Source organism: Sminthopsis crassicaudata, chromosome 4, assembly GCF_048593235.1.
Source record: "Sminthopsis crassicaudata isolate SCR6 chromosome 4, ASM4859323v1, whole genome shotgun sequence".
NCBI classification, from domain to species: Eukaryota; Metazoa; Chordata; class Mammalia; order Dasyuromorphia; family Dasyuridae; genus Sminthopsis; species Sminthopsis crassicaudata.
In genome coordinates, this window is record NC_133620.1 from 91,525,921 (window position 1) to 91,552,797 (window position 26,877).

At 32.1% G+C, this 26,877-nt stretch overlaps 1 protein-coding gene across 2 annotated transcripts in view; it reads right to left on the reverse strand.

Moving 5' to 3' along the window:
* Positions 1-10,096: 10,096 nt before the first annotated feature.
* The window catches only part of ZBTB41 (zinc finger and BTB domain containing 41), a 50,201-nt gene continuing 33,420 nt past the window's right edge, over positions 10,097-26,877 (reverse strand). For both annotated transcript variants that reach the window (XM_074308669.1, XM_074308670.1), the window contains exons 7-11: positions 26,540-26,635; positions 24,874-24,980; positions 23,426-23,531; positions 20,540-20,628; positions 10,097-16,823 (exon numbers count right to left, since the gene is read on the reverse strand). In XM_074308669.1, the coding sequence (XP_074164770.1) occupies positions 16,171-16,823; positions 20,540-20,628; positions 23,426-23,531; positions 24,874-24,980; positions 26,540-26,635 (1,051 nt within the window). In that variant the 3' untranslated portion in view covers positions 10,097-16,170. The remainder of the gene's footprint in view (positions 16,824-20,539; positions 20,629-23,425; positions 23,532-24,873; positions 24,981-26,539; positions 26,636-26,877) is intronic.

The following is a 26,877-nucleotide window of genomic DNA, read 5'->3' on the forward strand; positions in this document are numbered from 1 at the left end:
CCCAATGTTGAATAAGGTTTCATCAGTCTCTGAATGCTTTCTCCTCGTTCATTATACAGGTTTTCTGAAGAGCACAAACTCTCCTGTTTAATAAGGTTAGAGCTGTGATTAAAGATCTTCCCATAAGGACTACATTTGAAGGTTTTTGCTCCAGTATGACCACCAGAAGTACTAAAATGGTTGAACACTGAGGAATTTCTCACCATCATGACCTATTTCTTTCCAACATGATTCCTCAAATAATAGTTTGTGAGCCTTTTCTGGATGTTTCCCCACTTATATTCCATTTACAAGTCTTCTCATCTATATTTTCTGAAATCTAATAAGGTTTGAGATGAAGGCATTGCCCTGTATATTTAGGTTTTTACCTGGATCATCTGATAAGGTTTAGTCTTTGAAAGTTTTCCTACTTTCATTGAATGAATAATGTTCTCTACTCTGAATATTCTGATATATAGTACTGATTGAGCATCCACCAAAAGATATCCCACATTGATTGATTACAAGGAATCTTTCTGTATTTTTGGTAAATGTTTACAATTAACTAGCACTTTGTCATTTATTTATTACATTTTCCAGCCTTCTCTACAGTATGAATTCTGATACATAACAAGACTTGAACATTAAAGACTTTCCTACATTTACTAAATTTATGATGTTTTCCTTTGGTATGAATATTCTAATACAAAAATAATTTTTTAGTTTTTACTGAAAGCTTTTCCTTGGTCACCTTTAAATTTAATCTTCATTCTAGTATGGATCCTCTGGTGTTGACTTGAATAATCAAATAAGGCATCCCCACATTCTTTCATAAGGCAACTCTCCAGAATTAATTTCCATGTCTATTAAGATATGAATATGTAGTATAAACTCCTTTTACATTGAATATGTTTATAAGGCTTCTTTCTAATATGCATCCTCTCATTCCTGCTGTGTGATGAATTGTCATTGAAGATTTTCCCAATTTTCCATATATGAGATCTTTCTTCAGTAGGTAATCTTAAAAGTGATGCAGTTTCTGAAGGCTCTCTCACACAGCTTACATATATATACAAAGTTTGTCTCTAGTATATGCCCTTTCATATCTAATAAAGGATAAAAAGACATATATAAGGTTTCTTTCCAGCATGAGAAACCTGGTGAGTAATAAAGTGTGGGCTTGTGTAGATGTGTTTTCCATATTCATTATATTTATAAGGTTTCTCTCCAGTGTAACACTTTTGATGTTTAATTAAAATAGAAGCATTGATTGAAGTCTTTCTACGTTCACCACATAAGACATCTCTCTAGTAGGGATCCTCCGTTTAGTAATTTGACTGCTGGTATCTTGTTCTAAATGTCTCCCCTTCTTTATTTCTTGAAACCTGAGAACCTGATGTCTCTGCTTTTTCCAGAATGGTATCCCCTTGACTATGTTTTTGGCATCCTATTTTTTTCAGAAATGTTCTCCTTTAAGAGTGCCTCCTTAGTATTCTGGATAGAATACTGGTCAAGGCCAATGGTGAGGAGATGGCTAGAGATTCTCCATCAGTCATTGAAAGACAATCTCTCAGGGTCAGGCAGCCATTTTAATAGACATATGGACTTAGGGATAGGCAAGTTTCTATGACATATCTTCCAGAAGATTATTGTAGGGTAAACCCTAATGTATTATTAGAAAGCTGAAGATTGCTTTCTATTCCCATTTGTTCTTTCAATGAATGTGACTATGAATAAAGCATTTATTAAGTACTTACTATGTAAAAAAAAAAAAAAAATACAGTGCTAAGCCCTAGAGATAAAAGTAGGAAAAATGTGACAGCTTCTACTGTACTCACAATACACAAAGTTCCAGCTTAGTCAGAAAAATCCCTTGGTTCTTAGGTGTAACAACAAAGCAGAACGGTTAGTGCCTCTTCTTTAAAATCATTGCCTCTGATAAAACTGGGATGTTGAACCACCTAAGAGTACCAGGGATTTTGGCGGCTAGAATGTTCTCTTAGGGATTTCCTCATGGATTTAGAAGTAAAAAAGATGAGAAATTTAGTTAATGATCAGTCGATGACCATTGAAGATCAGAGATTATGATTTGAACAAGAACAAAGTAGTAGGTTGGGGCAGCTAGGTGGCAGTGGATAAAACACCAGCCCTAAAGTCAAGAGGCCCAGAGTTCAAATCTGCACTCAGACACAACACTTCTTAGCTGTGTGATCTTATTCAAGTCACTTAACACCAATGGCTGGGGGGGAGGGGAGAGGGGAAGTAGGTTGTAGGGTCATAATTTGAACCCAAGTCCTCTGATTCCATAGTAAACACTGTCCATTGTGGCACATTACCTCCAAGTCTTTTCTGATGCTCAAATTCTGTGATTCTATAATTCCATAATACTCTCCTTATCTCCCTACTCAGTATGTGGGGACTAAAAGAATGGACAAAACTAGAAGAAAACTTAGCCAATTTAGTCCAACTTCTTCCTTTCCTTGATGAGGAAATTAAAGTTCAGGGAAATAAAAATTAATCCTCTTTGGTCACGTTTAGATAATATCAAAACAATTTAGATTTAGAGGATCTAGTTCTGATATTTACTACTTGCATGATTCTGGATGAGTCCTCCACTCTGGCAACTCTGTAAAATAAGAAAGTTGGACTAGATGATTTTCATAAGCACATGTACTGTTGCCAATGCCCAAATCTTTCTCTTCATTCTTTTTGTTGAGGTAACAATGTATCTTTGGAGCTATATACTATTTGTTGTTGTAGGATAGTATAAGTGATAGTGGTTACTTAGACATTAAATAAAACAGGTATGATATGCCTATCCAAAGCATCATTCTATCAGGCAGTATCTGGTTGACTAAAATTATTCTGTCTGAAATTTTACTCAGGACAAAATAATTTTATCCAGAAGCCAGACTAAATCAATTCTAAATTGGTGGGTACAATTACTCTTCTCTTCCGGGTGCCCTTTTTTCTCTAGCTACCCAAGATGAATTAAAATGAACCACATAGTGCAAAAAGTATTGTCCTGTTATTTATTGGACAACTAAAAATTACTTCAGCACAGTTGTTTACTTCTTCCCCTCACCCAAATCCCTAAAAAAGGTGTTTGGCCAATAGAAGTGAAAACTTCTAAAGGTGTGATTGTGTATCTGCAAATTTCATGGCCTCTAAGGTCCCTTCTAGCTATAAAGTTTATGATCCTATTTTTAAGTTGGTATATCTTGCATGGTTTCTGAGTGAACTGCAGACATACTTCAATGAATCATTTTCTACTTGTGACCCCTTTTGACCAGAGAAATTTTTGCACACACCAGATATATGTAAGTATGTAAAATAGGTGTACAAATTAAACATTGATTATAAACATAATTTCATGACCTTCATATTATGAGATCTCATATAGGGTCTTAAACTACAGTTTAAGAAGCTGGGATCTAATCATAGATAAAACATGGAAGCAGATTGAAGTTAAACATGTCCTCTAATTGTGAGAAACTCATGCCACAAATCTTCTAGAGCAGTGAGAACCAAAATTCTCAAATCTTTGTTATCCAATCATTTTAGTATTCTGATTGTGTGTCTCTATTTGGGGTTTTCTTGGCAAAGATGCCAGTTTTCCATTTCCTTCTCCAACTCATTTTATAGATGAGTAAACGGAGGCAAACGGGGTTAAGTAACTTGTCCAGGCTCACAATGATAGTGTGTGAAGTTAGATTTGACCTTAGTGATCAATCTCCCTGAGCAGGTCCAGTACTTTATCCACTTAGATGCACTCTCTGTAAAATCTTTACATGGGTTATATCTATCAATATTCCCAAAGTAGAAATTTTAAACAAATCTTAATATTCATGAATAAATTTAAACCCCAGACCCCACTTTGCCACTCCAGAAGATGTATATTTATAACCAATAAGACAATATAATTCTTTTGATTCCATTATATCTGGTTACATAGCCAATCCTCCAAAGGGAAGGAATAAAACATAGCCCCCTTTCTATACCTGCACCCAAAATTTTCTGATGCTTCTTTTGACCTTTTGGAAGATATTGATCCCAGATAAATTTAGTTGATGCTAAAAAGGTTAAGAACAAAAAAATATTCGTATGACAGAAAAGTTTGTATCTGACAGATTTATGTTTATTGAGATACACCCAGATCTTGAAGACCTTCCAACCTAAGCAGTTATATGACAAAAAGATCAGAGCTAAAAGGAATTGATAGTGAGTTAACTAGTCAAAAGATAGGATAGAGTTAACTAGTTAAAAAAAAATAAATAAAAGCTAAAGAATTTCATTCACCTAGTACTTGGATGTCTCAAATCTTCAAGGCACCCTGCTGTTGACCTTATTTTTAAAAGTCAACCTTTAACTCCATTTAAAAAAGTTTTTTCCTGTCTCAGTGTAACTTGAAGGTGATCTTGGATTCTCTCACATTTTTTTTCTATGAGAATTAGTCTTAGTGACTATGAGGAAGCTTATTATAAAAACAATGCCTCCCCCCGCCCCCAGACTTGATGGAGTTTTCTGGCCATGAAATAGATAAAAATAGAAAATGTGCCTCTAGACCACGCAATTTCCTTGTACTCACTCCTTGATATTTTTGATGGTAGTAAAGTGGCAGAAAATGTGCAAGAAAAAGTTTTTAATATGATCCATGTCCAAAAAACAATAAAGCAATAGTAATAGATTCTGCCTCACTAGGGATCTTTTAAACTTTTTTTTTTTTATTTTGCACTTAAACACGCAAAAAAAGCACATTTCCATACAAAGTAGAACAAAATATGATTGATATGAAACAGCAAACCTTTATGGCAAAGTTTGCTTTTTTTAAAGTATATAACACATTCAATACACGCTACTTTCCAAGCTGTCCTGTTTGTCTTTGTCTCCTTTTGAATTTCTATTCCTTTTTGTGTATTATAAATATTTAAATATTTTCTTTTTCTTTCTTTTGCAATATTATTGTCAGCCTTTTTCTCTCCCCAAATGTTCCTTCTACTAGAGAAAAAGGAAAAAAAAAAAAATATACTTGTAAGTAATCATACAAATCCATATACGTGCAGCATCCAAAAATATTCATCTCATTTTTTTTGTACCTTGAGCCCACCACTTTTCTATTAGGAAATGGGGACTTGCTTTAATAAGTCCTGCAAAGTTATATTTAAGTCATTGCATTTACCAGAGTTTTTGAGTCTTTCAAAATTGTTTTTTATATAAATTGTTTTCCTGCTTCTACTCAATTCATTACAAATTGATTCATACCAGTCTTTCCATTCTTTCCAGGTTTTTTTTGAAACTGTCTCTTTTAGCACAACAACCTTCCAACACATTCATGTATCACAATTTGTTTATTCCACAGTTGAGGAACACTACCTTCTCAACTGAATTTTACAACAAAGAGTTACTATATAAAAAAGATACTTTCCTTTTTACTTGATTTCTTTGGGGGTAAAGGCCTAGTAGTGATATTGATGGGTTAAAATGAACACACAGATTAATGATTTGGGGGATATAATAGATCTCCAAACAAAGGCTGGGTGACTATGTTGCAGAAGAAATTCTTTGGGTCCAACTTGGATTGGATTGCTTCTGTTTCCTTCTAACTGAGATTCTATGAACTAACATTACTGTAGAAAGTGATCTATAATGATATTGATATTCTCATTATAAAAAAAACTATAGAGAAGGCATAAACTTAATTTAAGTAGAATAACTCCAGTACTAATAAAAACAAATTATCAAGTTAATATCATTATAGGTATCCTAAATATAGGTATCCAACAAGAAACATTATTCCATGGGATACATGATTATTCTACTTTGCAAGGCTTAAAAGTAGCAAAACAAAATCAAACTACCATGAGAATACATGTAATTTATATACCAACATTCATTGCAGCCAACAGTTAGAGAAATTCGTTGATTTTGACAAGATTTTCCAAAATATGTAAAATTCTACTCTGACACTTTCTCATCTCAAAGTGAAACTAATGTATAAGGGGAAATATTGAAAGCCGCATTGGAAATTATGATTCAGGATGAGGGAATTAATAAAGATGCCAAAGATTTGAAGACAACTCAGTTGCCTTGTGTCTTTCTTCAGAGATAGGATGTTGTGGAAATGCCAAAGTAAATTTCATTTTTATAATGTTACTTTAATATTTGATGTCCAAGATAAATAAGGATGCCCTTGATGAACCTATCTCAGATAAACTGGCTCAGATAAACTATATCTTCTAAGAATTGGCAAATGCAATTATTTAGCTGGTATTTATGGTACTTGAAAGACTGTAGAAAATTGAAAAGGGGCTACACACTAAAGAAAAGCAACTATTGTTAAATTTTTCATAAGAGGGGAGGAAAACAATCAACATGCTATTGAACAGTAAGTCAGGCTCAAGACTCCTGGGGTAAATTCTAGAGTGTATTATGAAAGAGACGGTTGGTGACTAGACACAGAAGCAATAATTGCCAACATAACTTCACAAAGAACAGGTTATGCTTGTGATAGAAAGTGCTATCCACATGCAAAGAGAAAACTATGGAGACTGAATGTGGCTTAAAGAATAGTATGTTCACCTTTTTTTCTCTTGTGGTTTTTTCCCCCATTTGATCTGATTTTTCTATCCAACATGATGAATATAGAACCGTTTAGAAGAATTGCACATTTAAAATTAAGTATTATTTTAAAGTTTTTAAAAGAATAGCTTGTTATGCTAAATTATTTCCTTTTCAGGAAACACTTTTCTAAATTATCAGATCATGAAAATGCTATAGACAATTTACCAAAGCTTTTAATAAATCATTTGGTAAAGTACTGCATACTAGTCTTTTGGGAAAGAGAGATGTGGTTAAGATTAGGAGAGAGGGAGGGGAAAAAAAGGAAAAGAAAATGAGAAGAATTCACAACTGATTTGGTGGCTGAATTCAAATATTTGTTAACAGACACTTAGGTCTCCACTTAGATGGAGCCATCTCTGGCCTTGTATTTAATATTTGTATCAAGGAATAAAGGAATAAAAGGCACCTTTATTCAGTTTAAATGCCACAAAGCTGGATAGGACAGTTAACACAATGATTAATGAAAGGATTTAAAAAGAACCTGGTAGGTGTTGTTGGCACTGAATTGAGTCTAACAAGATGAAAATTCAATGGGACTAATTATAAATTATTACATTTGGGCTTTTGGGTCAAAAAAAAAAAAAAAAAAAAAAAAAAAAAGGCTGATGAAACACGGAAAAGGATAACAGGAAAAACTATCGCAATTTTTCCCAATGCAAAATAGCTATCAGAGATCAAAAGACCCCATAAACCACTTCAGCCATGTACAATCAACAGAAAATTTGGCAGCTCAGGGTCATTTACATCCAGAAAGAGAACTATGATTGAGAGAAGAAATTTATCTATAAAATATTACAGAAAAAGAGAATGCAAGACCACAAAGCAACAAATCAAAGCACAAAATACTCATGTCAATAAAGAAGTAGCCCATAGTACACTGGCATCAATCATTCTAAAAACATCTACAAATAAAATCTTAAGAGAGAATAACAATCAAATGTAAAATAGAAGAAAGATATACTGGCACTTTTAATCAACTATCTTCATTTGAGAAAAAAGAACCATTAAGTCTATCTGAACTGTAACTGAAACATGTGAACATCAGATGTAACTGAGAAAATCAAAATGACAACATTGCCATTTTGATTGTACTTGGCCAAAAACATACAGAAGTGATACATTTAAAAAATATTCTAGGAATAATCTTCAAAATTTCAGAGATTACCAAAAAATAAAGAAATCATAGATTAGGCTTTTAACAAAAACAAAAGTCAATAAAAAAACTATTAGCAATTACAAACCCATACTGACTCTCCTGTTCCAACAGTACCTGCGCTGAAAACATTAGAACCAAGAATATGCAAGCTTGTTTTATAGAACACATTAATAATGCCTCCTCAATGCAATCCATGGTAGGTGATAATAATGGTTCAGCCACATATCCAGGAGAAAAGTATATGAAAGCATCTTGTCCAGATTATGTCATCTGGCTGGACTGATAGCCTGAAAGGCAGGTGCCGCAGATCTCAGGACAGAGCAGGGTAGAAGGAAATTGGACAAGTTTATTTGGGACGTTTTTTGGTGCTTTCAACAATTCCAAAATATTCATTGAAGTGAAGGCCTATTTCTGACATTAATATTCTAAACATGGAAGGACATATCTATAAAAAAATCAAGATTACAAGTAATCCAAAAGAAATGAGAGACATAGTGGGTGTAATAGACAGATTATCAGATGCAATTTTTGAAATGTTGTGTCAAGGCAGCTAGGTGGTGCAGTGTTTAGAGTGCCAGCCCTCAAGTCAGGAGGACCTGAGTTCCAATCTGACCTCAGACACTTCCTACTGACACTTAAGTCACTTAATCCCAATTGCCTCAAAAAAAGTTGTCAGAGTTATCAAAGAAAACTTTTAGATTTTATAGTGAAGACAATATGGACCTAGTAGCATACTGTAACCAATATATTGAGAGACCAGCAGATAACTAGATATTTTTGTTGTTGTTTAGTCATTTCATGTGACCGGATTTGAGGTTTGCCATTTTCTTCTCCAGCTCATTTTAGAGAGGAGGAAACTGAGGCAAACAGGGTTAAGTAATTTGCCCAGGGCTATAGAGCTAGTAAGATTTAAATTCAGGTTTTCTCAACACCAGGCCCAACAACTGATCCATTGAATCATCTAGGAGAATTCATATAAAGCTTTATAATAATAGATGGCAGGCTTTAACACAAAGTAGAGAAGGACTTGCATGAAGAAAATACCCATTGTTAAAAACGCAAACCCCAAATTTTTGAACATTAACTAAAGCATTCAACATCAGATGCTGGCTGAAAGGTTAAGAGGGTGATTATGAGGGTAGAATCTATAACTAAAAAGAAATAATTCTGGACTCTGGATGAATCTGTATAATAGAAGCAAAAATATATCTTTTTGTTTTTCTCAGGTTCATTTAGTAATTAGCAACCTAAAGACTACAGAGGTGACAAGGCCACAGATATTTGCCAAATTATAATAAACATTACAAAAGCCCCAAAATGCCTTAGAAAAAGTAGGACTTAATGAAATGATTTTAAAGTGATCCAATTAACCAGGGAATATTTGCTGTTGTATAGCTATCTCATTCCAAAGGTAACACCTAATCCCCTCAAATGACCAGCTCTCGCTAAGAGAATCCTAGAGCACATTCTCCATCTTCTATTCTAACTGCACTCGAGTCTAGAGTCTTGGCCTCAAGTAATAAGAAAATTGTAAAGAAAAAAAAAAAAAGCCACAATAATCAGGCTTACCCAACTGAGAGTATTTTGGAAATCAATCTGATAAGGTAGCTCCTAAGCAGTAATGTTAGGGATTTCTAGGGCCTCCAACATATTTAGTCATATTGGACCTCAGCAAAGATCTGCCCAAGCATCTAATTTTTTTCATTCTCTTCACTAACTCTTTACTCAATAATCCATCTGCACCACAATGTATTCTATTGAGCTCTTTCCACTCAGCATCCATCTCCTTACCTCCAACCTTCCACAATGTGAAATCTATCCATAGTTTTAAACCCCTAAACTCCTGCTTCCTCTAGTTTTTAGCATCCAAAGACTAGTACTTCCCAGTGGAAAAAAATTAAACCATTTTGTTCATTTATGAAGTTCACCTAGTATGCATTTAACTAGCCAATCAAAAAAAGTCAAATATTTTGAATTTTAATAAAATAAAATATAAATTATGTGTTAATTTTCACAGAATTTACTTGATTTCTATTTTTCATGATCTTGCAAATTAAAAGTTTTAAATCATGTAAATGTACTGCATCTCTGTGTTAATAAAATTTAATTCATATTGCAATAAAAACTTGGGAAAGGCTTAATTAGGATTTTTTAAAAATCCCAAATTTATTTTAAATTCCGAAGTAAAACAAAGGATTGATTTAAATATACAGTACACTTCCTATTCTTCAGAGAAAGGCAAATAGCTTTTGCTAAAGACACATACATGTAAGACAATCTAAATATCTACAAAATTCACAAGATGTTTACATAGTTGACAAAAAACAGTAGCTTTAGATATGCCTTATAATTTGATTTTGCCTTTTTATTTTTAAAAAAAGTTTTAAATGAATTTCAAACAAAGTTTGTAATGGAGGCCTGCAAGTTAAGTAAGAAATTATCAAGTATTTTCAACTTAAAAGAAATCATAAATCCCTTTTGTTACAACATTCACCATAAAACATGGAGATGGGGCCATTAAATTCAGGTCTATCTCTACACTTTGTTTGGCAGTTCTTAAACATATTTTACTATAGCATAAAAAAACAACAACAACAACAACAAAAAAAAAAACCCAACAACATCCTATTACTGGAGAATAAAAACAGATTCATGACTACATCAGAGCATTACTTTCTGTCATTTTAACCAATCAGGTACATAAGACAAGGAAGAAAAACAATCATATATATATTAGCATCAAAAACATGTTCTAGGATCTAATTAAATTACTCAAAATTCCATTTTAACCTAATCATACTTCCCAAGAAAGATTTATGTACCTGAAAATGTGTTGTTTTTAAGGGAGAAAAAGAAATCAACAAATTTTGAAATTATGATAACTGCTTATGATACATCTTATGACTCTGAATGCAATCATAATTTATTTTTCCATAAGTAAATGAAGAGATCAATAGCCACTACTATGTCTATTGATTATGCTTTTAAATTATTTTTGGATTTGTATTAGCTGAAGTCTTTAAAAATCACTATACATTATTTATCTCTACCAAATCTGAACTACCCAACTCCTATAATCCAACTCTTTTTCTACTGCTTTTGAATTTCTGAGTGAGTAAAAGCAGAGACTTTACTTATTATTTTACAGCAAAAGAAAAAGCTAAGAAAAAAATATGTATGTCAAGACCCAAATGAATAACACACTAAAAAGATGAGAATATAAGAATTTCTGTACTTTAGTATATATGCAATTTCTACAAACTATTCATGTTTCAACCTAAGTAAAAAGGAGCTTATTTAAACATGTTTATATTTTTGAAAAATGCTATTTTTCCTGAATAAACACAGAGATTGTTTAAAAAGATTTTAAATTTGGCACTGATCACAAAATAATTCAGTCGCTAGCATTTACAAAGATTTCTGTGTTTTTTTTTCCTGAGCTTATCAACTCAAGTTGTCTGACTGATGGGATATTGCTACACCTAAAAAAAAAACCCCACAATTTCAAAATCTAACTCCCTTTCCCATTTCAGATCGATCAAGATGGTGTGTAGGGTAGTTGCTAAGTTTAAAACTATGAAGTTATGATAAACAGACCATCTGATGAACTTAAAAAAAAACTTTTTAAAAATTTAGAACACTACCTTTAAAAGATGCCTCTTAGGTAGATTCATGGTACCTCTAAGGTTATAATGAAGATAGAAATTATGATGCTGAAATCATAAAAATGAATTTTAGTGGTAGCACTTGGTGCTCATCTACCTACAGAAACCTCAGATAAATTGCAAAAATCCTTGCCTGACCTGCAGACAAGATAAAACATAAAATTCACTAAAACATGACAATACTGATAGACAACTGATAATATTTCTTATTCACCAATACAATCTACCAAACAAAAGGAACATTCAGCAACTAGAATACACAAAAAGGCACATAGCAATCAAGAAAAAATCATTTTTAAAAGGACACTATCAAAGAGCTTATATACGAAATCTGACTTCCACTGAAAGTGAAGTACAATAATTTGGTAGCAGAAATGCACAAGTTTATAACTAGTAAATACTAAGCAGTATAATTTTGTAAATAATCCTGTGAAAACCAAAGCTACTTATTTATTCCTTAACCTTTTACTAGCAATTTATAAATTGCCAGCTTATTATATGCTTATTAAGCAGCCACATTACAGTAATATTTGTCCAAATTTGCCAGATTGACAAGGTATATAATGTACTAAGTTTGTGATCTATCCATCTTTGTTTTGGGTTAGATTTGTTTCAGGCAAAATATTCTATGGAGATTATGAGGATCTCCCAGTGAGAAAATTCGCTCTACTCAACATAGATCAACAAGTGTTCTGCAAATTATAGCCCTGAAAAACTGCCTGGGGATACAAGGGGTTAAGTGATTTGTCCAAGTCACATATCAATATGTGTCAGTGGCAGGATTTTGGCCCAATCTTCCTGGCTCAAAGGTAGCTCTTTCTCTACTACTAAGACAGAAAACAATGAAGAAAATATCAATTTTAAAAGCCACTCAGGCTTATTCTAAAAAAAAATTTTTTTTTCTGTTTCAATTTAACCCTGAACTAAATTTCTGAGTAACTTCCAAATTTACAACTTTAATTTTATTGGTTACTATCCTTACTAAATTGGTCAAAAAAAAAAAAAAAAAAAAAAAAAAAAACACTTCAAAAATTTAAATCCTAATTTTCTTTTACTTAAGCAGAAAATAACTTCAATTGAGATTTTAAATTGTAAAAAGCATTTTTTTTTCATCTGGAATACAAAAAATAAACTTGCAAACTTGCATTTGATAGTGTCCATTTAAAAGATATTTAAATTACTTGAATTAAACTCTAATCATTTTTTACCTGATATACTTTGTAGAGTATGTTAGCATATGTATGTGTATAATCCCCAAAGTATCTTCTGCTCTTATTTTCACAAAAACACACACACTCACACACAAATACACTTCATGCTAATCCTCACTACTAGTACCAAACATTAAAAAAAAACAAAATCCACAACAACAGTAAACTAGGACTTCAACTGTGCTTCTTTGGACAAGTCCTTATTTAAATAAATGTAGAATTTAAGTTCGCTCCAACCTATTTAATATCTACTAGGATCTTTGGTGTTTTAAAGTCAGAATCAACTAGATTGACAAATTTTTCCACATGATAAAAGTAAACTTACAATGCTAATTAAGTGCTAATTTTTCTTAGATGGATGAATGAATGAATGAATGGATTCAAAAACTAGGCTGTGTTTCTGTAATACAAATTTCTGAAAGAAGTTAAACAAATGCAGGAATCAAAAATGTTGTAATGGTTATACTAATATTATATTTAATGTAGCATCTCTCCAAAAAGCCTCTAAATATCTGAAACAGTAGAACAGCCAACAAATGCCAACTTCATTGCATTTCTTCTGGGCTACAAGATTTTAAATGAGAGTCTGTTCAGTTTCCCCAAATCTGTAAGGCTTTCAGTAATTTTTAGATTCCTTTGAACTCTAGGGAACATGAAGCCAGCAAATAACATAATGAACATCTTTGCATGCTACAGTGGAAAGAGAACCAGCCAGAAAAGGCATCAGAATACATTAGTTCTCATTGGAGGCTTTGGGACAATGAATTTATCTTTCTTTGCCAATTTGTTTACCCTAAGTAAAATAAGAGGAAGGAGTGTACATAACTGCCCTGAATATATTATAGGGCTTTTGTGAGAAATAAAATAATATATTGAGATTATTAAATGAGACAATTTGATCCTATTAATTGTAAAGCACTGTACAATCGAAAGGTATTTTCACAAAATTGTAAAGAGATATATGTACTTCAATTTGCACCACACATGCATTGCAAAACAAGTTTCATGTAAATAAAATTATTGTAAACCAAATAATATTTTTAAAGCATTTGGGGAAGTTATTATTTAAAAGAAACCTAGTTGCAAAAAATGTAAGGAAACGAAAAAATCCTTAACGTTCTTTTTAAAACTTCAAATGCCTATAAATTAAGGACAAATCTAAAGATGTGATTTGTTTCTGTGATAATAATATTTTAATTAAAATCAACAAATATATGTCATAATGAGTCAAAGTCTTAATATTAAGAAGTCTATTTAAATCACAAAATCACATATTGTTGAAGCTTGAAGGGACTCTTTTGGACTATCTCCCCAAATCTCTTATTTTATAATTAAGAATAAATTTTATAATTTAATTTCAGACTGAAAGTACCTCTATCCAATTCTCAAATACAAATTTGTTCCCATAGAAGAAAGGCTTTTAAAAATAGGATAAATTAAAATAGTCTAATGTAATTATCATCAAACTTGCTGAAGGAAAAAGTGGGGCTAGAGGCAAGAGAAGGGCATATAAGCAGCATTTTAGTTTTCTGCTTTAATTCTCTCTCTTGTTTTTTTTTGTTTTTTTTTTTCTGAATCTTTTTAAGTAGGCACATCTATTTATGAGGTCTCTAGTAAAATACCTGTTTTTCTAGTACTTCATTAAAGAATATTCCTGGACCTTCTACTATGATAAATCTGGCAGTTTACTATCAAATCACTACTATAATAATGGTGAGAAAAAACTTTAAACTATTGAAATTTTTAAAAATAGCCTCCAATTTTACTTATATTTATATAAAAATGCTCTATCAATTATAACATCTCTCAATATCCAGCTGGTGGCCCATATCACTTGTCACTATATGATTAATTCATCATCCTTTTTCTGTTCATCTATCTCCGTTATGTCATTTTTCCCATAATTCTTCATTGATAACTGATGCAACCTACTCATGCCTACCACACTTAAAGATACATTTTACTTTACTTTACTCATTAAAGAATTTTCTCCAAGGAGATTTACTAGGCAACATTTTGTTAACTCAAGTTTCTACACCTATTCAAAAGTAATAGCATTGTATTATTTTTAAAACACTCTATAATTCAAGCTTTACCAACTTACTTGACCCTGGGGGCCCCCATCAATTATTTTGAAACAATAAACCATTTTAAGCAAAAGTTCTACTGCAACTGATATTCTTCCCTCCTTATTTCCCAATGATAAAAATGACAGTAATGGATACTAAGCATAAAGAAATCAAAATATGATTTTTAAAAAATATATAAATTATGATGTATTAGTGATATTTCTGTTTGCCTTTAATAAGGGGAAAGTAACATTCAGTAGACTTGACCACAAATTTTAGAATTTGTCTTAATTTTTTTTTTCTTTTTGGTTACATATGAAAAATCTAGGTTCACTACTTTAGTTTTTTGGAGCCTCAATTATCCAAGATAAATAGAATCACAGGATCATAATATTCAATATGGAAGAGACCTCAGAGATCATCTAGCTAATCCTAATACTTACTCTGTTCCCCCACCCGCCACCCCAATACACTCAACCCAATTTTCAGATCCCGAAACTGAGGGCTAACTTAACTAATATCGGACAGGTAGTAGTAAGCAAAGTCAGAATTTAATTCAGGCTCTAACTGCCCATCCAGTGTTCTCTCCATTATACCACAGTGTTTTTCCAAAGGTATCTTGGCTACACCTAATTAAAGAAATTTCATTATCCAACCCTTTGGGAAAATGAGAAGACATAAGCCAGAAGCTAATTTTAACAAATAAGGCATTCAATGGTAAAATCTAAATAATAAATTTAAGTCTCAAAGAAAAACTCTAGATATAGAATGTTACCCTTCTTTTATATTTTTTAATCTTGGATAACTGAGGTATCATGTTTATATTTCCACACATTATTTACTGCCTGACCCTATAATATTAGTCTACTCTTTTTTTTACTTTCAGACTGTCAAAAAGTTCAATGAGAAATACTTGCTGAATATGAAAATGAAAACAAGTTTTAAAGTATTTTTAAAAATAAACTTAGATGCATGATTCTAATAAGAAAAAACATGCATATGGAACAAGGTCATATGAATTTCAGGCTGGGACAAAAAAAAAAAAAGCTGATAGCTATCAGTACATTCATTTATAGTTCCTTTAAAGGCTTGTTAAAATGTAAAAAAAACATTTTTAACTTGGGGGCTGAACAAGAAAAATGAAGAGGAAAGTAAGGAAGAATGAGATGAAAAAGAACCAATAAAGACAAAAATATAGCTAAAAATTCCTATACGTAATCTCTAAAAAACTATAGCTAAGAAACTATTAAAAATTAAATCTAAAATATTTTAAAATTATAAGATATATACTTTAAATATTATGCATCAAAATATGTCCACATAATGTTTTCTTTGATCTTAAACTATACACAGAATCTTGGAGGTCAGAGAAAATGCAAACCATAGTAGCCCTATTAATTTAATAGCTATCAGCTACTGCTTGCAATCAGCATTTAGCCATTAAAATATTGTGGAATGTTTAGGTCTCATCAAGAGTGCCTCTCATTATTAGCAATACTTTGAACAGTTGTAGTGTTATCAAGACCTAGTAATGTTCCAAGATAAGACTGATCTCTAGGATCAAGCATTTGTTCTGGTCGAACTGGATGAACTATATTTGTAGGCTGAGGAGTGAGAGTATATTTTTCCAGAAATGCCAAATCTGTTGCTCGTGGATAATCAGTCGGTTGTGTCTGTGTAGAAAGGATGCCCTGAGAGGGAGGTGGAAGTGCAGTGGTATGGTGCACCATATCATTCTGAGTTTCTGGCATCTGAACTGGAACCAATGTTACTGGAACACAGACTTCATTAGGAACATTTGGTAATATTGTTTTGGATTCTGATTGATATTTCGGCTGGTCCATATACTGTTTAGTTTCTGTTTGGTAACCTTTCCCATCAGGAGCATAGTCTATTGGTAAGGATACAAGTTTCTCCTCAGAAGTAGTTAGAGGTTCATCTGGAGATTTTATTCCATGCACATGGTCAATATGGTACTTCAGCTTGTCCTTCCGCTTAAATGTGGCATTACAATGCTGACAGTTGAAGGGTCGAGCATCAGAATGAATAACCATGTGTTTTGTTAAAGTTTTCTTAATTCTAAAAGACTGATTGCAAATCTGACATTTGTAAGGCTTTTCACCTATGGAGATAGAAAAAATATAATTATATTAAGTGTAAAATATAAATTTGCAAACTATACCAACTGAGTTCATATACTTCTTAGGGAATTGTTTTCAAGTTTTTTATGGCAGCTAATTGTCACTACAAATTGATATGCTTTTTCTTGCATATTTTCATTTTCTTTTTGAATCTGCAAGTCAATAGGCCTTTTCAACAATATCACTCAATTATCACCGATCCCAAGCACGAAAAATAGCTAAGACTGCTTCTTTTAATCTAAATGAAATTTCCATTTATTTTGAAATCAGGTTCTTTTACTATTGCTTCATTATTTTATTTAAAGTGTCATGAGCTGCTTAATGATTGGATATATCCATAACTAAATAAGAATTAAAAAACTGTTTTCCAAGTGTTTTTTATATTATTTGCTATGTGGGATTAGCTGTGGCAAACTGTTCAAAATGAAGGTATTTCTACAAAGGACATTCTATATCATTGTAAGAGGAAAATCTTCTGTTGTCAGTGGTGTCAAACTCAAGCAGAAATGAACTCCCTAGAATAACCACAGATTTAAATTATCTATGCTTTATTATTTTTCTATTCAGTTAAATATTTCCCAATTATATTTTAACCTGGTCAGACAACACACTCCTCCCAACTCTTAAAAAGTATTCAATTTTATAAACATAAAATGAAATATTGACCTGATTTATGTCTCATACCAGTGATGTCAAACTCAAATGGAAAGGAAATGGGAGGGACTAAAATTACATTAAAGATCTCTGTGGTCTGTTTAATGACTTAGAAAACATTTTATTAGCAATACCTATTTTTTGTCAAATTTCTACTTATTTTGTGAAATATTTTCCAATGTTCTGCCCTGAAGTCAGAAAGACATGACTTCAAATCTGCCCTCAGATACTTGACACTTAGTAGCTGTGTGAACCCCGGGAAAATCACTTAACCCAAGCAGCCTTGCAAAAACAAAACAAAACAAAACAAAATAACAAACAACAAACCAAATATTTCCCAATAACATTTTAATCTAGCTCATCCCATACCTGATAGTGCTGCAGATATTACCAGGACAAATGTTTTAACATCTCTGTCCTATACAGATGCACTTAATTATGTTTCAAAATGGTATTCAGTTCTGTTTTATGTTCTAGTCTTTTCTGTGTATCCTTACTAGAGATTAACCAGTAACAAGCTACTGGTTTCTATATAATAATTTTTATAATTTTAAATTACCTCTCCCCAAGTATTTTATACATGTCAAATGATGGTCCTTAAGAAAGAACCTCTGTGAGTAGAGCTGCCCTACTTAGAACCCAATTGGAACTAGTCAATTGGGAAACTTTTTCTTCTTTCCTTCCTCTTTCTCCTCCTCCTCTTCTTCTATATGCAAATAGGGCATTGTACTCTTACCTGCAGATGCTCTTAAAAAAATTTTGTTTTGATTGATGAAAACTTCCCAAGATATCTTAGGGTTTAATGGTTAGATGTCTTAAACCTAAATCACTGACTCATGAATTAGTCAACTAGAGGTTCCAGGCCAAACCCCCAATTGAATATTGTTTGGGTCCTGATTGACTCAGATTGAATGTAAATAGTAGCCATTTCTCTTTGGGCCACAAACCCTGAGGGTCTTTCCCTTCCAGACTTATTCATTTACTTATTTATTTTATGGCTAAATGGAAGAGCTTTAATTACTAAATGAGTATAACCTCAGTCAAACAGAGCTGTCATAAAAAGGCCAAAGTCTTCCACTGCATCCAGGTCTATTTCCAGTTGTCCTCATCTATCATCTGGCCACTAGATCAAGATGGCTCTGGAGGACAAGGTAAAGCAGACGCCCTTGCACAGTCCTCCCTCACTTAAATCCAATTCATTTACATGGCATGGCAAGGCATGAGTTTCCTGATGTCACAGTCATCTTCAAGAACAAAGGACAAATAATAGCAATAATACATGTCGTGCAAGAGTCCACAAATGGACAAAGTACATACTACTGTGTGGAGTAAGGTATGGTGAAGAACTTACAGATTAAGCACATATTGATCAGAGACTGCTAGCTAATGTAAAATCAGGCCTATAGGCCTATAGGCCCCAGTCCCGTGAAGGCCGCGGCTGCATTCCTTTGTCCAAATAGGGATTAACCTATACGTGGTCGAAGAAGTTATAAATCACATTGCCAGCTGCATTCCACTGACCAAATATGACCAATCACAACCTATGGAGGGTAGGATTTTGGAGGTTCTTTGTCTGAAATGTACAAAAGTCGTGAGCATCTTCAAGGAAGTGGCTCTCTCCTGCTGTGAATCTGGCTCACAGACCACGATGGGGTCCGCTTCTCAAGATTCTAATAAATAAATCTGCTTTTCTATGAGTGATCTCTGAGTAGTCATTTTTGGATAGGATTTTCTATCCTTCACATTACCTTGACCTAGTTGGGTGTTGAGAACAGTAACAATTGTAACATTTTGTTAATAGCTCTATTTCAACAAAGCAGTATTATTAGATCTGCCTTTTAAAAAAGACTAAAGTCTATTACATTAGTATCACTTTTCTGCTGTATGTATAATAGTTCCTCCTCCCCATTTTATATGAAATCCTTACATTTCTCCCTAAAATTTAGCAATCGAATTGATGTTATTACTGTTTAATTATTTCAATCATGTCCATCTCCTCAAAAGTCCATCTGGCAAAGATTGTAGTGGCTTGCTATTTCCTTCTTCAGCTCATATATAGATGAGGAAACTGAGGCAAACAGAGCTAAATGACTTCCTTGGGGTCACACAGTTGATAAGTGTCTAAGGACATATTGGAACTTAGGTCTTCCTGACTCCAGGGCTAGTGCTCTTTCCTATTGACAGTAATGATATAATTAAGTACAAATCACAGATGTAAAAAAGTAAAAGTCACATGTAAAAGTAAAAATGAACTAAAAAGTATAGCATTAAAAAAAGTATAAAATACTTCAGGAAATGGGGAACAGAAAAATATGAAGCGATTTTTGAAAACTTTACCATTCTTCCAGAAATACTAGCAAAAGTCATGATTGGTCAACAATACTGCATAGTACAACAACAAAACAGGCTACATGCAAAGTCATAAAACCTGCTTTGCACTCCTACTTAAAAAGGAATATAGTAAAACAAGCAAATAACTAAGGCAGAGATATGAAGAATGTCTTTTTAAAAAGGTTAAAAAGGGGCAACTGGTGGCACAGTGGATAGAGTACCAGCACTGAAGTCAGGAGGACATGAGTTCAAATCTATCTCAGACACTTAATACTTTCTAGCTGTGTGACCCTGGGCAAGTCACTTAACCCCAATTGTCTCAAAGGAAAAAAAGGCTAAAAAAACATAAATAAATGAAAATAAAAAAGGTTAAAAAAATTCACAAAAAGATGCTTTGAAAAAATAGTTGAAGTTAAAGGAAAGTAGCAACTGACAAAGAAATGCAAATTGGAAAGAGAATAAGGTCATAATTAACTTTCTCTCTGCAAATACTTTTTATAATACCACTGTGAAAAACTGAAGATATACAACAAAAAAACAAAAAAACAACAACAAAAAAAAAATACAGGTTTGCTCAAGCTAATGACATTCATATAAAGACAAAAATCTTGAGTAGAGTAGGTATCATAAGTGAGGAAAACATGGTTTACATGATCAAGCTTCATTCTTGATTAACCATTAAAATACATATAACCTACCCATTAAGTTTTACCTGAATGTGTCCTAAAATGCATTTCCAGACTTGATTTGCCTTTAAAAATTTTCTTACAAACATCACACTGGTGAAATGTTGCTTTATATCTAAGAAATAGGGGGGAAAAGTTAAATTAAATTTTTTTCTAATAAAAGCTTAATAGATTCATGTTAATAATTTTGATATTTCAGATTTCTAAATGCTTATATCATTAAAATATATATATATATATATATATGTTATATAGACGAAGGTAAACCCCTTTAGACTAGATCTTCATATTTTAGGGATGTCCTATTAGGAAATGCCTAGCAAGGATGATAATCAACAAAAAATTTAAATTTATAACCTAAATACAAAGCTACTGAAGAGTTACAAAGACGAAGAAAAAATAGTTCTTGCCCTCAAGCATTGACACTTTTCAAAATCATGTATCTATTTTATATTACCCCACAAATTAAATGTTAATTAAAATCCATTTTTTAAAACACTCCCCACCAATTGGTTTGCCCTTTTCTATCTGCTTCCATGGACCAAAGCAGGCTTGAATTCTTCTGGCCCACATAAATTCAGATCTCCTTGCTTCCATTTTTTAAGCTTTTATTCAAATATACAGAATAACACCCTTCATTTCCTTCTACCCCAATAATTATGCTTTATATAGAAACCTAAAACCTATACCTTTAAAAGTCTTTCCTCAATGAATATTTCCTAAGACGTGAATATAAATAGCACTCTTCCTCAAAATATTTTTATAATTACTATATTTATATGGATGGATGCTCCAAAGTCCTAGTGCAATTTTACACTATCAAAGCTGAAAATTGAACTAAGGTTTTTGGGATAGCCTATATTTGTGTTTTACATTTATCTTGATTATTCTATACTATATGACATTTGAGAAAATATGTGAATCACATAATTTACAATGCATCCCCCCAAAACAAAGAGCCAAGAATTTTATCGGAACTCAAAATCTGTTCTTGGACTTCTGTAAAATATGGATATCATAAAATCAGTATTGAATCATATTCGATCCCTCTCAAAAATTAACTGTTAAAAGGCTCACCAGATAACAGAACTACAAAGACAAAATAGAATCCTTTCTTCAAGGAGCTTACAATAATCTCCTGCGGGATGATACCATATATACAACTCTGACATTGCATTTATAAAGTCTGCAAATTATACACACACAAATGTATGCTTATATCAAGATATAGATAAATATATTCATAAAAATCTCTTTTGATCCTCACAACAATCCTGAATGGTAGTTCAGGATATGATACATGATGAGGAAATAAAAGATCAGAAAAATTAAATGTCTCACTAACTGCCTTTTTTTTTTTTTTTTTTTTGCTGAGATATGACTCAATTGGGGTTAAATGACTTGCCCAGGGTTACAAAGCTAGGAAATGTTAAGTGTCTGAGGTCAGATTTGAACTCAGGTCCTTCTGACTTCAAGGTTGGTGCTCTATCCACACCCCTGAGTGATTACTAATAAATATCAGAGGTAGGATATAAAGCCAGGCTTTCTGAAGGACAAATTCAATAATTTGTTATACTATGAGATGTCAGGTTGAAGATGCTCATTAAGCATTTGATGATCACAGAATCCAGACTTCAGAAAAAAGGGCTGGGCAGAAAGATGTGGTGATTGTTTACAGAGGGATAATCTGGTAGTAAATGACATAACTAATAGAGAATACAAGGCAAAATGAGAGCACACTCATTAGAGGATACCCATTCTCAACAAAGGACAATTAAAACTAATATGATAAACCACCAATAGTAAAGATCAGGAATACTATGAAAAAATGAAATTAAAAAAAAAAAAAAAATACCTAGGTGGATAGTGTATAAAGCACTGAATTTAAACAGTGAGGGTTCAAATTTTGCCTCAGACACTGGCAGTGTGACAAGTCATTTAACTTCTCTTGGCTTCAGTTTCCTCATTTTATAAGATGATAAAAAACATCTACTTAAAAGTTGTGAGAATTAAATTGCAAACCTTAAAATGCTATGTAAATATTAGTTATCTATTTAAAAAAAAAACTATAAATAAAACAAGCAGAAAAAACTGACACACTTTATTTTTATTCCTTTCTTTCCTATTCATTTTTAAAAACAGGTTCAACAAATTGGCCTATTTTCCACCTTATAAACAAGTCCTACAATCTGTGCGTCCTCAATGACAATGCTCACACACCATTCTCTTATTAAAATCTCTTACCCTCAACTCCATTTTGCTATAATTTATTAGATGTTTCATCACATATTAAAAACCCAAATCACAACACAATTCTTGTTTAATTGTCCTTTGTCTTGCTCTGGCCTTACTTTTTATTTTCCTTTGGTTTTGAAACTTTTATTTAATCTTTTACATTTAATCTCTTCTATTAAGACTGTAAATTTCTGAATGTATCCTATTGATCTTCATTATTTTCCTTAAAACACTTATTATTGTATTTTGTACACAGAAAATATGTTTGCTTAAATTTATTGCTAGTAAGTTTTATGAACAATTTAATTTAATAAACTTTTATTAGAACGTACAAGGCATTTCTGGGGATACAAAGATAAGAAGCAAAACATGCTCTTATGGAACTTACACTCTAACAGGGTAGTTAAAACATATACAAATAACTATACTATTCAAATAGTTAATACATAGGGGAGATCCAACTAGCAAGAGAGATATGAGGAAAAATGGATCACTTTTAGCTAGGGAGGGGGTCAGTGAGGGAGAGAAAAAAATAAGGCAGCATTATGACAGAGGAGTCACAAGATCTAGGTTTTTAAGAAAAAAGGTTATTTCAGCTAGATAATTGATCATTGAATAACCAAAATTAATGACTTACCTAATGTGATCACTGTGAAAAGCTGAAGATTTTTACTTACTTTTGCCACACTTTCTCACCAAGGTGAACACTTTTATAATGAACAGTGAGGTGATCCCGGCGGCCAAAACATTTTCCACATTCTTCACACTGGTGAGCTTTTTCACCTTGAAATAATGAATCAGAGAAAATCATAATTAGAATGCAGTAAACATTTCAGTTCTTTTAGAAAGTTTTTCTTTAATTACAATGTTGATGAGAAAGATGACGGGAATTAAATAAAGCATCAGAATTTCAGCCACCTTTTATTCTGGGATATATTCCCTTCTATTCCTCAACTCACAACTTCTTTCTTCCAAGAATTTATGCTTATTTTCCTGGTTATGAATCTTCTCCCCATTTGGAGAAGAAGGGGCAAACTCTTGGAGACTCCAAATATCACCTTTTAAAGTAATGGAGCAAGATAACTGAGATTACTTCAAAACTCAGTTTTCCACCCCCATGGATTATTTTTCAGATTATCAAGAACCACAAAATGTAAATTAACACCATGGAAAAAAAAATTATAGTATTTAAAATGGGGACCTGAACATTTTCAGATCTTTGTATTCTAATTTTAAAATGATTTTTCACCCTTGGGGATTTCTTACATTCCCAATGAGCCAAAATACAAATAAAAATTAAACTCTAGATATTTTTCTTTCTTGATATTTTAAGGCATAAGGATTTTCAAAACTCATGCCTGACCCAAATGAACAAGACAGCATTAAGAATTTAGAAATCAAATCCTAGGACTGCCACTATAAATGCATGAAGAAATCACCAGTTCTTTAGCATCTCTAATAAGTGGTGATAATAACAAATAGCAACCTACCTCATGGAAATGTTCTGAGGAATAACTATTGATTATAGCATATTTGACATGTACATTATGTTCATAATAATAATAATCACCTGTTCTACTGTGCTCATAGTTCGCTCTCTCCCATTACTGTACGCACAGAGTTGGCTCTCTTAGCACTTCCTGAACATCAATCTGAGAGGAAAATACGAGAGAAATCCCCAGAGTTTGAAAATTATAAATACAATGTGAAGATCTGAAATTGGTCAGGGTTACTATAAAAGAACCCTTTTTCACAAAGAAGGCTTCCAACACTCACTGTGACATGAAAATTTCAAATACCTTACCCTCCCCTCCCCATCTCTCCTGGAACTCAATTATCCCTCCAACATATTAAAAGTGTTATGTACAATCTTGGCCTTTCCATCTAAGACATCACCAACTGCAGTATTCTACTTAAGCCTGTAGAATACATAAAATATCAATGTCTAAAATGTAGATTTAAAAAAATATACTAAAACATATTTCAAATATGTAAGAAGTCATATTCAAGACAGCTTCAATTTAAATTAAAAGATAAGTCATCATAAATACATAATTACAATATTATTGCCCCTCCATATGTCTTATAAATTTTTAAAAAATGATTATTACAAGATACTGCCTACCTGAATGTATTTTTTTGTGTTTTGTAAGATGGTCATGACGAATAAACGTTTTCCCACATTCATCACATTCATATCTCTTATCATCATGATGGACTCGCAAGTGAAGTCTAAATACAAAGGTGAATATTGAGAGGAATTTATATTGGTGTGAAAAAAAAAACCTAATAATTTCTGAATAACATAGTTGTTTCTTAAATATACATATATCAGTTTTGTATCTGTGACTACCATAAAATTGGGTATCACTTTTCCTAGAGATTCCCTCCAATATTACTATACATTCCTCTACTACTTTTCCTGGGCTACTTCAGTCATCTTGTCCACCAATTTTTTAATTGTCTCTTCCTTATCACTAGTTCAAAAATGGTTAGAAGTAAGACTGATTCTCTTAAAGCTCAGAATGAGTAAACATATGAGCTACATAGTATATTACATGCCAAATGGAAAAGTAAAAAAATTTTGAGATTAACATTCCTTTTGGATAATACACAAAATGATCACTTTCCTTCCTTTTAAAACCAACTGTATGTTTTACTGTATTTATGGGTTTTTATTTTAATAAATTTCAATGGACATTTCCCACTACTTATATCATCATAAAATCCCATGTATCTTTCTCCCTCTCCAAGTATTTATCTTTATAAAAAGCATATTTTACTACATTTCAGATGGCTTATTTTATACACATGCTAGGAGATATCACAGAAAATCTGAGAAACTCTATTTAATAAATTTCAACTAACTGATTTATGGAGGGAATAGAATTAACTTCTCCTACATAAACTGCTAGAATAAATATATATTTTTTTTACTACTTTTGGCATAAAGAACAATAAAGTGAACAGATGAAATAACTGAAATATATCATTTTTATTTTCCTTAAAAAAGATGAAATTTAGAGATGATAAAAAGGAAACAATTTTAAAATGCTGACTTAAAATTCTTATAATAATATCAGTAAAATACAGTACAGATATGTTTATCTTCAAATTTCTTCTAGCTATTTACCATCCCTCCTTTACACACACACACACACACACACACACACACACAAAAAAAAAAACCTTCTTCATACAAATGAATTGTAAATAGTCAGTGATTTAAGCTCATGAAAAAGGCAAAAATATGAATTGTGATTAAACAAAGCACAATTTTCTGAAAATTACTGAAATAAGAGAATGGGGAGTAATTCCTAGAATGCAACATTATCTACTAAATCACAAAACCCAGAGAAAAACAACATAAGATGTTAAAAGTTTATTTTACATGAAAAAGCTTTATTAGCTACGCACACATAGATATAGATATATATAAAACACACATATAGATGTGTGCATATCTATAAGAAATTATATGCATTTCTAACATAGCAAGTTGTAATAATGTGAAAATATCTCATAAATTACATTTATTTAGGGACAGGTACAATATCAACAATTGCTAAGTTGTGAAACTGAAGGCTGATCAACTTTCATAAGCTTATATATACATGTAGGACACATGTCCTATAGAATGCTCAAGAAATAGTTTCTGCTGCACTTAATATTAAAATTATATACACATACACATATATATACATAACACACACATACACACACACAAATGAATAAAACACACAGACTGGTGACAATTTCATTTTATATTATACGTTAAAAGTTGTATGTACCTGTATGAGCTCCCATGGCGAAAACTCTGCCCACAGATACTACACAGATGGGGTTTTTCTCCACTATGAATCCTCAGATGTTCTTTTAAAGTAGTTCTGTAACAATGTAACATCATTTAATACCATCTAACAATGTAATTTATAAGAATCTATTTTATTGTTTAAGTTTGAAGAAAAGAAGATCTTGACATAAATTATGGTTATAATGCTAATAGTTTTAGTAAATATAAAGATTCTTTACAAGCATAAATATATACCAAAGCAAGATGAAATAAGACAGGTAATAAAATAAATAAGCAATCCTCACTTCTGCCTATCATTACAAATACTAGTATTGT